The 14,499-nt window shown below is 36.0% G+C and overlaps 2 protein-coding genes across 2 annotated transcripts; one reads left to right on the top strand and one right to left on the bottom strand.

The window, feature by feature from the left end:
- Positions 1-238: 238 nt before the first annotated feature.
- Positions 239-2,506, bottom strand: LOC137726548 (BAHD acyltransferase At5g47980-like). The gene has a single exon (XM_068465480.1). It carries the CDS (start codon positions 1,748-1,750, stop codon positions 347-349), a length of 1,404 nt encoding a protein of 467 aa, XP_068321581.1. The 5' UTR covers positions 1,751-2,506; the 3' UTR covers positions 239-346.
- Positions 2,507-3,045: 539 nt separating this feature from the next.
- Positions 3,046-9,105, top strand: LOC137725245 (T-complex protein 1 subunit gamma-like). Its single transcript, XM_068463870.1, has 13 exons — positions 3,046-3,200; positions 3,430-3,491; positions 4,090-4,162; positions 4,475-4,542; positions 4,735-4,804; positions 5,680-5,748; positions 5,893-5,964; positions 6,483-6,556; positions 7,123-7,785; positions 7,870-7,995; positions 8,192-8,296; positions 8,403-8,477; positions 8,724-9,105. Exons 1-13 carry the CDS (start codon positions 3,176-3,178, stop codon positions 8,910-8,912), a joined length of 1,671 nt encoding a protein of 556 aa, XP_068319971.1. The 5' UTR covers positions 3,046-3,175; the 3' UTR covers positions 8,913-9,105.
- The last annotated feature ends 5,394 nt before the right edge of the window (positions 9,106-14,499 follow it).

Below are 14,499 nucleotides of genomic sequence, written 5' to 3'. Positions count from 1 at the left end.
AATTTAACAGAGACAAAGAGGTGAGACAATAAAAAGGTGGATGCCATCTAGATGATGGTGTGAATGGTGGCTATGATCGAGGTATGGAGGGTGGGAAGGGAAAAATGGTTTTTCTTTCATGTTCTGGATAAGTGCTTCCTTACAAAGCACAAAGCAGGTGCTTTGAGAAAGCACTTCTATGACTCAAAAGCACTAGTTTTAACCCTTACCAATTTGAAACATGCCTGAATTCATCTAGTGAAAGCACTAGTTTTGGAACTTTATTTTTGGTACAAACTAGCGTACAAGCATCAATACAATGAGTGATCAACCAACCTCTTGCAATACTCATCTAAGGAATTAAGGACTAGAGAAGGTTCTTTTGTGGGGGGTTACAAATTACAGATGGATTCAAAGATGCATATTCAAGCAGCTCCTCATTGCTTTCAAACATGGACATGTCTTCTTCGTTGAAAGTTAAGGACGCTTCTATTCCATCGCCATCTCTTGCATCCAGTAACACAATTGAATTCTTGGAACCAACACTAGAAATGAAGACCCATGATGGCTTTCCCCAACCAAAATTGGATTCGTATAGCGGAAACCTGCACCAACTGGTGGAACTATAGCTGTCTGTATCATCCTTTTTCATAATGAGGTTCACATTCTCCATGAAAAGTTGACAGAATTCCTCCCCTCTAACTCCATTTCTATATTTTTCTTTAAATTCCTCAATGCCCTTCCTCAGTATAGTAACCAAGCTTCGAAGATCATGATCATGTGCTTCACTGCTAGATTCTTCCGTCTTTGCTGCAACCAACCCCACAACATTCCCTAGCAAATCTTTATCTGCCAAGGTCTGCGCAAGTACTTTCCTCATGTTCACTGTTTGACACCATGAAGAGGGCCTCACTGAACCCAAGTTTGATCTTGACGCTTCCTTTGCACATTTCCAAATGAGTGCGGACACTACTTCAACTCGTGTTGGATTTGGCACGCTGGCACTGGCAGCTTCGGACTTGAGAGCAGCAATCTTTGAGCCATCAAACACAAATCTCCTCGTCGTACACCTTTCTTTAATATCAAATTTCATGTCTCTAGTTGGAGTTGGCACTGGCGGTGAGTTTAGGAAGTCTAGTGGTGGGAAAAGAGAAGATGCAGCCCCAAATGCTACAAGAGGCACCACATCAATAGTTCTTGGCAAGCCGAGTGCAATTGCAGCCCAGCGATTAATGAATTCGCTGAGTGTGGAAGCATCCGCCACCTTATGCGACATATTGACTCCGATTGCCAATCCACCGCATTCGAAGAAATTGGCCTGGACTTGTAGAAGATGACTTGTATGATCATTTGGAAGCAATTGCCCTAGCATTCCAAGATCTGGTTTGTCAAAAATCTTTGATATGGGACGGTTGACTTGGGCTTCAAGAAACACAGCCCCCTGGTCATTGCAACAGATTGGATCATTAAACTGGAAACTTCCTGCAAAGGGATAAAAGAGAGTGAGGGCTTCAGATAAAGATGTCTTTAGAAGCTCGGATCTTTCCGCAACCAAAGATCGGTGATTGATATCATGGACCTCAAAATCATCACCGTTGTTGCAGATGGGGTAGAAGAGAAGTAGTGGGATGTAAATTGGAGGAACAAGCTGATCAAAAAATGAGAGGCTATTGGTAGTTTTGAGGTGCGGAGGAGTTGGACAGGATGGACTAATTGTTTCCTTGTGAATTACTTCGACCTTCACGTCAGAAGCCATGATCTTGCTCCCCATTTAATTTCACCACAAATTTAAGAACCCTCCATATAAAGACCCAGATTCCCCTCACAACAACTGCTCCGATGCAGGAAAAGTCAACTTTATTCAGTTATCAATTCCTTGTATCTGAATCTTCAACTGAGCTAATCTCTAAGAAATATTAGCAAAACTCGGAAAGTTCCTCAGTTTGAATATACAGAGATAGTTCTCGGGTTGAATGTTGACCAAGAAATACAAATACACAAGCTAGCAGTCAATGGCTGTGCATTATATCTCTCATTTCCATGTAGCATCGTCCACTAATTATTTAGTAGTCAAATAGAAGAATATAAAATCGAAATGACCCGGAAACCACACGAAGTATGTTTGTGCTGCTTCATCTTAGTTTGAGTTGCACCCGATAAAGTTGCTCTGGGGTTTTCACTAATATTTAAAGGAGACGCCATATGTGAATTAATCGAATCTCAAGTTTCATTTAATACCATGCTCCCTGTTAAGTTCGAATCTTCCCTTTACTTATTAAAAAATAAAAAATAAAAAAGGATTGTTATGAATCCTAGAATTTATCCACGTGCTATTAGCTAGTTCAACCCTTCAAATTTTAGGCAATACACGTAAATAAGAGTACCTCTTTGAACCAAATCAACCCTTCAGATTTACAAAAAAGAGTACCTTCGTTAACCAAATCAAGCAAATTTTGCTTGGGTCATTCAAAAAGTTGGAGAACGTGACTTTCCAAGCATGATAGGGTCATTAAATTGCATGCATTGGTAGTGGAATAATTGTCCCATTGGATGGCAAGGAGGATTTAGCGGAAGATTGAAAAAGCCAACTATTGTGTTAGAGGCAGTTACCTCGTTTGACCCATGTATTTGGCATGCTTTCTTTGGAGTCTCAGGATCCCAAAATGACATTACAATACTCGGGCGTTCACCCCTCTTTACTAACCTAACGGAGGGTAAATCACCTCAACTAGACTACTACGTCAATGGGTATCAGTACAATCTAGGGTATTATCTAGTAGATGACATTTACCCAAGATAGGCGACACTCGTCCAAATATGAAATCAATGATCTTTATAGGAATTTTACAATATGACCGATTTTGATCATAAATATAAAGTTATGTGAATCTGAAAAGTTTTGAGTAAAGCCCAATTGAAGCCCAAAAAAAAAAAAAAAAAAAAAATCAAAGAGAAGGTTTTGGGCCAGCCTAATTCAGCCTGAAATTTAAAAAGACTTTTAAAGCCCAATTGAGCATCGGCTCGGATCAGCGTGGGTCTCTCCGTCCCATTTTGCAGACCTATTTCGCACTACCAGGGTTTCACTAAAATCTCACTTTCGGCGTTTCCCTCGCATAAAAACCTCACCGGACTTCTCTTCTTCTCCTTCTTCCTTCCTCCTCACACTCCACAGTTTCACACAGATCTCGCCATCAACATGCAAGCTCCAGTGCTCGTCCTCAGTAAGATCCCTTCCCTTCTTTCTCCCCCCCCCCACCCCCCCCACACAACAAACAAAAAAAAAAAAAAAAAAAAAAAAATACTTGCAGTTGCTTTAAAGTTTAGGTTTTTGAGTTGATCTTTCATTTGGGTTTCTGAAAACCTCGTTTTCTGCCCTCTTTTTTTTATGAGATTTGAGTTCCTGTGAAAACTCATTGGCTTATTTTTGCTTGTTTGAACTTATCTGAGCAGAAGATTCATTGAAGCGTGAGTCGGGGGCTAAAGTACACCATGGAAATATCCAGGCATCGAAGGTGAGATTAAGGGTTTACGAATCTAAAAATATTATTTTGGATTGAAATGTAATGGAAAATCCTAAATAGTTTTGTTCGTTTAAGGGAAAATAATGGTTTTAAGTGATGAAGTCTTGGAGAGAGATTTATTTGAATCTAATTTTGTTGATGGTTTTTATTTTCGTATGTCAATCAAGTATATAAATTTCAGAAAGTCTATAAATAATGTTTTTTTACATGTGATGTGGTAAGTTGAGCTTGTTTTGGTCAATCGAGCTCAGTATTTGGTGAATGACTTACAAAATAGGATGCTGTTGTAATTTTGGGTTTTGTGAACAAGGTTAGCGAAAACTGAATTGAATTGAAATTCATCTGCAAATGTATGTTCAGTATTTGTTTCGAACGTATTAATTTCTGGATGAGTTGCCAGGAGTGTTAACCTTCTAACTGAAATGTTTAGTATTTTCGGACAAAAGAATTCTAAGCATTTAGGGTCTCAGTTGTCAATGGTATTTTCTTTCAAGAGGATATTATTATGCTTCCACTGTGGATACTTGTCAGACTATTAGCACTTAGGGTCTCATGAGCGTACAAATTTTAAGCATTTTGATTATTACAGGCCGTTGCTGACATAATCCGGACAACCTTGGGTCCTCGGTCCATGCTCAAGATGCTACTTGACGCTAGTGGAGGTAATTATTTTCTCACAGTCTGATAAGTTTTATTGTTTTTTCTGTATTTTTGTTGAAATTGAATATAATGATTTATTTTCCTTCAGTTTTTACAACGCAGTAAGCCCTTATTTTAGGTGGTGGCATGTTTGTCCCTGTGATTAAATTATTTTGAATCAAAGAAGTTCTTTTACATTTCTATTTGCAATTAAGTAAAGTTTAGACTGATGTTACGGGTGATGTAACTATTTTGTGCATCTATTATCCCCATGGCTTTCGTTTGGGTCTTGATGAGTTTGCAATACACTAACATGTAACCCTTGTTTCTGACAGGAATTGTAGTGACTAATGATGGAAATGCCATTCTGCGTGAATTGGATCTTGCTCACCCAGCAGCAAAGGCATGATATTTGTCTCAAATTGTTCCTTTCTGGATTTTATTTTTGTTTAATCTTTTCGGTTCAAAAACGTCTGTTCCCCATCTATTTTTGCATTTTCTTTCTTGTCAATTCTTTACTTTTATATGAACCCCCTCCTCCCTCTCATTTTCTTTGGTATTCTTACCTTTTCTCTTTTGAAATTTTTGGTGATAGTCAATGATTGAATTAAGTCGCACACAAGATGAAGAAGTAGGCGATGGAACAACATCTGTCATTGTCCTTGGTATGGTTTGAGCATTATTTACCTACATGCAACTCAATGTTCATTTGAGGATATAGTATATACTTGTTACTTATTGGCATATATTCTTGTTCAATCTTTTTATGGAGCAAAATAAATTGTCTTCAAGTAATAAATAGGGGTGACTAGTAAAAGGGGAGTGCTAGCAACCTGTGCACTAACCTTTGCATTTGGACCTTTTCACTTGTTCAAATGACATGTCATTTTTTTACACAAAAAAAGACCTTAATGCTTTTGGCTAGGAATTAATAATGAAAAATAAAAAATATAATTTCAAAGGCATCAAATGTCTTGCTTTTATGTAAAAAATGACCCGTGTCATGTGAAGAAATGAAAAGGTTCAAATGCAAAGGTTGCAAGCATTTTTCCCTGTAAAAACCCTATAACTTAAAGAGAAAACCCCTTACAAATTCTTGTTTCCTTAGCCTTTAATGGGCTTATTGATAAATTTTAGGGCAGAAATTGAGGACAAGTCAACAAAAAAAAAAATATGTGGGCTCGTTGCTAAAATGATCGAGCATATTGAGGACTTAAAGCTATACAACAACGAAAGTTGATGACTTAAAAAATAAGTAGAATTAAAGTAGGTATTTATTGCTAACAAATGTTGTATTTGGAGGCCTAGTGCTAAAATCCCTATTATGTTTGTTAAATCTATTTTGTGCTTTACATTGCTTGGTATATAAGTAATTTATACAACGATGATGGGATTAACTGGCATAATAATACATATCATGGAATTTAGTAAGCTTGAGGAAGGTTGTGTACTTTTCTATTTACTGAACAGGTTACAACAGTATTATATGTGTACATGAACTTTGCTTTATGTCTTACATTTGGAATGAAATCTGGTGTAGCTGGTGAGATGCTCCATGTTGCAGAAGCATTTATTGACAAGCACTATCATCCTACTGTTATTTGCCGAGGTAAATTGAAAGAAATTATGATAACATTTTTCCTTTTGATTTTTCTTTCATGTATAGTTTTGGATTTGATTTTGGTTTACGATTTATTCTTTTTCTAATTATTTCGTTTCGATGTTTTTTAAATTTTCTGTTTTTTCGTTTTAGCCTATAACAAAGCTCTGGAGGATGCCATTGGTGTTCTTGACAAAATAGCAATGGACATTGATGTGAAGGATCGTAAGTTCCTTTGGTTTCTTTCTACTCGTCATCAAATTATATACCTATTATTTTTGTATTGAGTCTCTTGCTCTCATTTAATCTAACTTTTATGAGAATGTAATGGCATGCATAAGACTGGAACATAGAAATAAACTCAGGGCACTAGTCCTTGTGCTCAATCAGGTTCGTGGGTTTCATGTTGCAGCTGCTTAGGAAAAATTGGGGAATAGGCATAGCTTAGTTTTCGTTTAGCAATTGTGGTTGTAACCATTATTTCATCTCTGTTATGTTAGTTTCACTTAGATTGAATTAGGAATTCATATTGTGAGTCTGTTTAGGAATCAAAACACCATAATTGGTGGGGAACGGCAGAATTTTCAGTGGCAGCTCTTGCCGATGATAACACTCATTGTTATGATTGCAAACCTGTCAGTGACTGAATATCCTGTGTGATAATAATTTACCTTGATTAACGATTATTTGAAATGCTAAGCCAGCAGTTTTGGCATGTTACTTATGTATGCTTTCCATGGCAGGTGCAACAATGTTGGGACTGGTCAAGAGCTGTATTGGTACAAAGTTCACTAGTCAGTTTGGGGATTTAATTGCTGTAAGCACTTGTTTAAATAAAGGTTTTGCATTTAGTTATTTCTTCTTGTTTATTGGTTTCCAGGTCTTATGATTCTTCATCTAGGTAAAGTGGCCTATGAAGGATATACTGACAAAAATTTAAGAATTTGTCAAGGAAAATATCTTCACAAAAGAGGCAATACTTATTTTCTTTAGCTTTGTAGTTCAGAGAGATAAACATCATATTTAAACTAAAAGTGAGGTTTAACCATGGATTTCTAACTTTTATTCTTGACTAAACTTTGTCCATCACGTTAGAATTTTTGATAGATAAGCTGTGGCCTCTTGCCTGCAAGTTAACTCTGTATGAGTGTGTTACTTTGTGTCTAAGTGGAAAATTATTGAATTGATTTCATAGTTTTCACCATTATTTGTTATGTATTATGTCTTGCATTTGAATGAGCCGCCTTGCAATGAGAATCAATTACTTGGACTATTGATATTCACTCTTCATATCTGATTCTATCATTCTAGTGACAAATTACTATGAACTTACTCATGAGTCATGAGTCATGACTGACCATAAATTGGGTTTTCTTCTTGTAGGATTTAGCGCTTGATGCCACCACAATAGTGGGGGTGGACCTTGGCCAGGGTTTGCGAGAAGTGGATATCAAAAAGTACATTAAGGTTGAGAAGGTTCCTGGTGGCCAGTTAGAAGATTCAATGGTTCTGAAAGGAGTAATGTTTAACAAAGATGTTATCGCACCTGGAAAAATGAGAAGAAAGATTGTTAACCCAAGGATCATTCTTCTTGATTGTCCTCTTGAGTATAAGAAAGGTGAGAACCAAACAAATGCTGAGTTACTTAAAGAAGAAGATTGGGGAGTCCTACTAAAATTGGAAGAAGAATACATTGAGAGCCTCTGCGTGCAGATATTGAAGTTTAAGCCAGATGTGGTTATTACAGAAAAGGGCCTTAGTGACTTGGCATGCCATTACCTAAGCAAGGCTGGCGTCAGTGCAATCAGGAGGTTGCGAAAAACAGACAATAACCGAATTGCTAAGGCCTGTGGGGCAGTTATTGTTAACAGACCAGATGAATTGCAAGAGTCTGATGTTGGTACAGGGGCTGGGCTATTTGAGGTCAAGAAAATTGGTGATGAGTTTTTTGCATTCATTGTTGATTGCAAAGATCCCAAAGCATGTACTATACTCTTAAGAGGCCCTAGTAAGGATCTCTTAAATGAAGTGGAAAGAAATTTGCAGGTATGGTGGTTTTATTTTTTATCCCATTACATGGAAGTAAATATAATATTTGAAATTTATTATTTATTTATTACTTTGTCGTAGGATGCTATGTCAGTAGCAAGAAACATCCTCAAAAATCCAAAACTTGTTCCTGGTGGTGGTGCTACAGAGTTAACTGTATCGGCAACATTGAAGCAAAATAGTTCATCTGTAGAAGGTATCGAAAAGGTAATCGCAGTTTTCCTCATCTAAAAGCTTTGTATCTGTTGTGTAAACTGGTCCAAGAATCTGGAGAACTCCTCGTGAAAATAGAAAGATGAACACTAAGACTAAGAACCTCTGTTGCTTGAGTTCACATGCTTTTGACATATTGGAGATTAAGAATTAGCTGTGGCTTCACATTTGTGTTTTGATGGTAAAACAGTGGCCGTATGAAGCTGCTGCTATAGCTTTTGAGGCTATACCACGAACGTTGGCTCAGAATTGTGGTGTTAATGTGATTAGAACTATGACAGCGCTGCAGGGAAAGGTTTGAATCTTTACCGTATGGCATTGTTCTGTTCTACTATTACTATCATTTATGTATCTCTTCTGATGCATTTTATTTTTATCTAAATTACAATTTTTTTCCATAGCATGCGAATGGTGAAAATGCATGGATTGGCATAGATGGAAACACTGGTGCAATAACTGACGTGAAAGAGAAAAAGGTGGGTGGATCTCCTTTAGTTCCATACTTATGTTGCTCTTTTCTTTCTCTTTTTACTTTGACAATATTCAAGTTCGTTGGGCGATTGGTGCATATTTTGACAGCACCCATGTGAGGGCAACTGCTGTAACCCTGCTTATTACTAAAATAAATGTGACTAGCTACGATTTGAGCGTATCCACGAAGTCTTGAACATCAAATTTCTAGCGTGGGTAAGGCTGTTAATTGCTTATATTTATCATGTCAGATCTGGGATGCGTACAACGTGAAGGCTCAGACCTTTAAAACAGCCATAGAATCCGCTTGCCTACTTCTCAGAATCGATGACATTGTGAGCGGGATCAAGAAGAAGCAGCCTCCTGGTTCCAAAGCTCCTTCAAAGCCTCAAGTTGAAACAGAAGGTGATGCTGATAATGAGCAAATGATTCCCGAGTGAGAATCGACGTCTTCTCGATTTGAATTTAGTTTTGCTTTCAAGAGAAAGAGGAGCGTTCTGAGTCTGATGAGGATATTTTGTACCCTTGTCGCACTGTTGATCGTTGGATGTTTAAAATTGGTGACCGGTGACAATTGGATTTTGATCTAATAGCTTAAAAGATGTCGACGTTTTGTGTTTGCATGTAGCTAACAAAAATCAATCATCTTAAGCGACCTAAAATTACACCAGAGCTTGCAAATGAACGCACACAAGACAGAATTAAGCCCACGTACTAATGTTGTCACTAATTAGAAACTAATTAATGACAAAAGATTTGATCTTTACACATAACTAAGCCCACGTAATAATGTTGTCGCTAACTATACGTAGTAATTAGTGACAGAGATTTGGTCTTTGAGGAAAGTGACGTTGAACTCGGCCGTTCGTGAGAGATAAGGGTTTCAAAGGTGGAGGTGCATTTTTCAAGCATGAATCTTTCGAATCTGGATCCTCAACCGTGAATCATGTCCATACATCGTATTTCGTACGGTTAGTTTTCGTCAGGTATTTTTTGTTCAATTTTAAATAAAAAAATGGTTTTTTAACCAAAATGGTTCCCGAGATTTGCATAACACATAATTTTGGTCCCTGATATTGAAAATCAATAGAAATGGTCCTTAAGATTGTCCATCATTCATTATTTTGGTCTTTCTATTAAAAACTCTTTGGGCAATTTTCAAAACTTCGTAACTCAATCGTTTCTTAACCAAATTCAACTCATAATATATCAAAATGAAGATAGGAAGGTGTAGAACAAGATTATACCTATTCAGAAGCCCAATGGTTGCCAGAGATGGCCGGAAAATAGCCGGAAAGGTGACTGGTCCGCAAGAAAACTGAAAAACTCGCCGGAAACTGGGTCAATTTTAAACGTTCATAACTTCTTCAATACTCAACGAAATCGAGTGATTTAAAAACGAAAATCATACTTCTCAACAAGAGGAAGAGAATGGTACCTTTCTCAAAGGCTAGATTGCCGGGGTTTTGCCGGAAAATGGCTCGAAAGTGGCTAATTCGAGACCAAGATAATCACTTTCGAGCCGTTTTCCGGCCAAACCACTGCGAATTAGCCAATGAGAAAGGTGTCATTCTCTACGGCTCATTGAGAAGTTATGAACGTTTAAAATTTATCCAGTTTCGGGCGAGTTTTTCAGTTTTTCAGTTTTCCTGCGGACCAGTCACCTGTCAGGCTATTTTTCAGCCATCTCCGGCAACCATTGGTCTTCCAAATAGGTATAATCTTATTCTACACTTTCCTCTCTTCATTTTGATATATTATGGGTCGAATTTGGTTAAGAAACGATTTACAAAGCTATGAAAATTACCCAAAGAGTATTTAACGGAATGACCAAAATGATGGATGGTGGATAATCTCAGGGACCATTTTATTGATTTTCAATCTCAGAGACCAAAGTTACGTGTTATGCAAATCTCAGGGACCATTTTGGCTAAAAAGCCTAAAAAAATTTAAAATGATTTTTGATCGCATGATGTATGATGAACAGACATGATTCACGGATCCCTGGAATCCTCACAAAGAGGATCCAGAGAAAATCCTCATTCGATTCTCCCCTTTAAATTTCCATCCTATCCTTCCCTTCTGTCTCACTTCCTTCTGTCTTTCTCTTTTTATTTTTTCTTAATAAAAAAGTCAATACAAAATATTAATAGTTTAATCGTGAACCGTAACCGTTCATATAGGAGAGCAGGAAATGAGAGAAGAATTTAGACAAGAAGATGTCATACTCTGTTTTGTTTCTTTTAGGCTAGTAATATTTTAGTTTAAATCAATCTATGAATACTTGCTTTCAGAGTTCAAATTCTCAGAGTTTTTAGTTTTGTCCGCTCGAATTAGTCACCATAATATCAAAAAAATCGAAAGTAAGAAAAAAAGTGTCCACTTAGATTATAACACTTATCAAAAATCAAAATAACTTAAAATTTTCATTTCTCACAAGTAAATATGTCGGGCGCCACATCACTATGTCAAATGGAAAGAGCAAACAAGAACTTCCATGGTACATTGACTTAGTACACAATAGAGTTCCGAATCAATAATACAATGTTATGTGAAGAAAAATTTACTTATTATATTATATTCGATTCAATAATACAGTGTCATGTCAATAAAAACTTACTTGTCATACTCATAATAGTATAACATTATCTACACAAACGCAATACTGACAGTATACTCATGTCATAAAAATTCTTCGTTGAAACAAAACACCACGTGTCAAGTTGAATTGTATAGCTGTCGCTCTCATCTTAAGCCAATCTACCACGTACTGATACAAAACACGCTTATAAATGAAAGCAGGTCATCAGAACCGACTCATGCATTTCTCATGCGGTTCAGTCTGAACCCTAGATAGAGAGAAGTGAAAGAATGTCAAAGAGCAAGGACGACATAACGTATGCGACTTCGCAGGCGAGGCTTGATGAAGACGAAGCTGTGAGGACTGCGTACAAGCATGGGACTCCTCTTGAAGGAGGCAAGATTGCCGAGTCGGAGCCTGTCGATCTCTTCTCCAGTGCTCGTAACATTCCCAAGGCTCAGCCTCATGATGAAGATTCTAGCAATGATCGATCCCAGATGCAGCAGCATAAACCCGATCTCACGAAACGAGAAGGCGGCCCGGGATCTGCTGCTGATAGTGCTAAACTTCCCAAGAAAACTCCTCCTGCTCTTAGTACTAAGTAGATAGATGCATGTTTATTCCAATTTTTTTTTCTTTTATTTTCTCCTCATATTTTTCTGCATTCCTTTTGTGTTTGTTTTTATGTTTTAAGTTGTAAGCTCTTAATTTTTTTTTTTAATGCATGAAGGCTCTTAATTTTTCCTTCCCTTTCTGAGCATGATTTTGGACTAAAAGGGAAAGAAAAACGAAAGGCTAAAGAAATGAAATTTTGAAGAGGATGAAATTGTCCAAGATTTGATATGAATATTTTTGGTAGACGTTTACTAGACCCATCCCATTATCTTATTTCTCCACCTACATTATAATCTCACCCACTATAAAATTATAAAAAAGTTAAAATGTTCTTTCTTCACCCACTTTTATTCCTAAAATATCCTCGTTAGCACTCTCGTTCCGCTCCGAGCTTGTCTCTAAAATTATTGCACCAGTAAGAAATAATTTTAGAGAGCCCAGTGACAGACTTTGTACCATTTTTTTTTTCTACTGATCAAACTCGATATCTTTTTATAGAATACCCTTCCTCAGTTCTTCTTCCACACTTGTGTAAATATCAGCATCTATACATAAGCAACAAGTTCAAATTACATATCAATTCATGCTGACATCCATTGTTGAAACATCCAACCAAAACAAAAACATTAAATTTGAACTGGAGAGTAGCCGAAGAAAGCAGAGAAGAAGCAAACTCTGGTTGCCTGGTTTTTGGGTTCGTCTTCGTCTTCAAGATTTTTATGAGAATTAATTTGCAGAAAATATAGAAAATAGTGTGGAATCAGAGCGATTTCAAGTTGAGTAGCATTGGAATTTTATTAGTTGAGGGTTTAAGGATAGATAAATAGTTTGCGAACATAGAGCTATCTTTTAAAGTCTTTATCGGTCATTTTACAAATAAGTAAATTTGTAATTAAAAATTTTATTAAAAAGTGAGTGGGAAGATAAGATATTGGGGTGAGAATAACACCATTCTTTTGATAAAGATCTTGGACAATTTTTTATAACCTACATTAACCAAGACCATGAATGAAATTGTTTTCCTACCGTATATAAATAAAATTTTGTAAATAGAATACAAAACGTTCCACAATATTGATACTTTGGAGACAATCTGACGCAATGACTTTGGAAACAATTTGACGACGTAAAATATGGGTTGAACTCATGGACGAAGCTAGAAATATATTTTTAGTGGGGGCTATTTCGAATGAGGAAATTAAATTAAAATTTTGATACCATGTTATTATTTTATTGTACAATATGATTTTGGGCAACTGGTGTTTTGAACAGTAAAATTATAAATCATTAGTTAATGGAAAAATTACCTTTCGAAATTAAATTAAAATTTTGGTACAATGTTAATATTTTATTGTACAACATGATTTTGGGTAACTGGTGTTTTGAACGGTAAAATTATAAATCGTTAGTTAATGGAAAAATTACATAATTCGGAAGCGTGAGAGGATATTTTGAGTTGAGTTTTGAATTGAGACTTTGACTTATAGTTTTGTGGAAATAAAAAAAGTTGAGTGGGAGTTGCTGCCCTAAGTAGACATATGTTGTCTTCGTCCATCGTTGGACTTCCTTATTATGGATGAGGTTTATTGGTGCTTTTTATCCGAATGATAAGTTTGCGGAGTTGGTGATGGATCATAAATTGGATTGGTGTATTTTATTTATTTACGGAGACCCACATCACTAGTATGTAATCCTTCGACAGAAGTAGGAAGGCTTCCTCTTCTATTTATAGGACCCTAGATGACGGTGTATTTTTTGTTTCTTTACTTTTCGTGATATTATTTTCAAGTAGCGTATTTTTTTTAAATTAACGTTAACGATAATATTGTTATGAGTAAAATTTAATTACATAATGCGAAAAGAATTCGGAGTCAACAGTTCTATTTTTACAATATGCCTTGTTGGGTATACAAGTGACTGACTATTTTGTTTTGACCCTTGCAGATTAACCTATGTTTCGGCCTTGGTTTGGCTTCGTCTTAACCTTGCTATTACGAGTGCACGTCTAGAACAGTAATATTTTCTGGGGGACGCCAAATCATTTCGTAGGACAATTGTCTTCTGTGCTTCAATGAAAATCATTTCCCATAATCTTGGTGAATTATTTCTTCTCAATTAAATGCATTTTATTTTATGATAGTACGTGCATTCTTCTGACGAGTGAATGTACATATAATACTTACGTTATCTAGCATGTAAGTTTCATAATTCAAATTGTTGAAATCGACAATGTGAATACTAAGTAACATATTCATGGAATCGTTTAATTAACATTGTCAAAATTATGGTGTTTAAATGAATATAATATGCATCATCATTTGTCCATTTATTGGATCATCATCAGATGATTAAAAGATTTTAAATTTGATTAATTTTTTGCAACGTTGGCATTTAAAGGATAACTAGAAAGGAGACAATGCAAATTTAATGTGCAACATTGCACACAATTTCTGGCTAACATGGTTAAACCTACGTCATATATCATTAAAACAATAACCAATTTGACAAAATTAAAACAACTGAAACAAAATGGAAATGGACCAAAATGCATTTCATTTAAAATATAATATAAAAAATGAAATAAAAAGAAAAACGAAAAGGAACCAGAAGTTTGGGCCGACTAGAGGAGTACTGGCGCAAGGCCCATCTCGCTTAATTTTGACACCTGTGAAAAAATAGTAAATTATAGTAATGGTTTTTTAATTTTAATTAAATTAAAGCAATGATTCATTCATTAAAAATTTATTGTTATTGATCTCTCAATTCATCAAAATTTGTATCTATGATCATTTTTGGCAATTTCGTTAGAATTTTGTCAAAATAAGTTATGT

Source organism: Pyrus communis, chromosome 2 (assembly GCF_963583255.1).
Source record: "Pyrus communis chromosome 2, drPyrComm1.1, whole genome shotgun sequence".
Lineage (NCBI taxonomy): Eukaryota > Viridiplantae > Streptophyta > Magnoliopsida > Rosales > Rosaceae > Pyrus > Pyrus communis.
The sequence above is the reverse complement of the archived record's forward strand: the minus strand, read 5'-3'. Positions and strand labels throughout refer to the sequence as shown.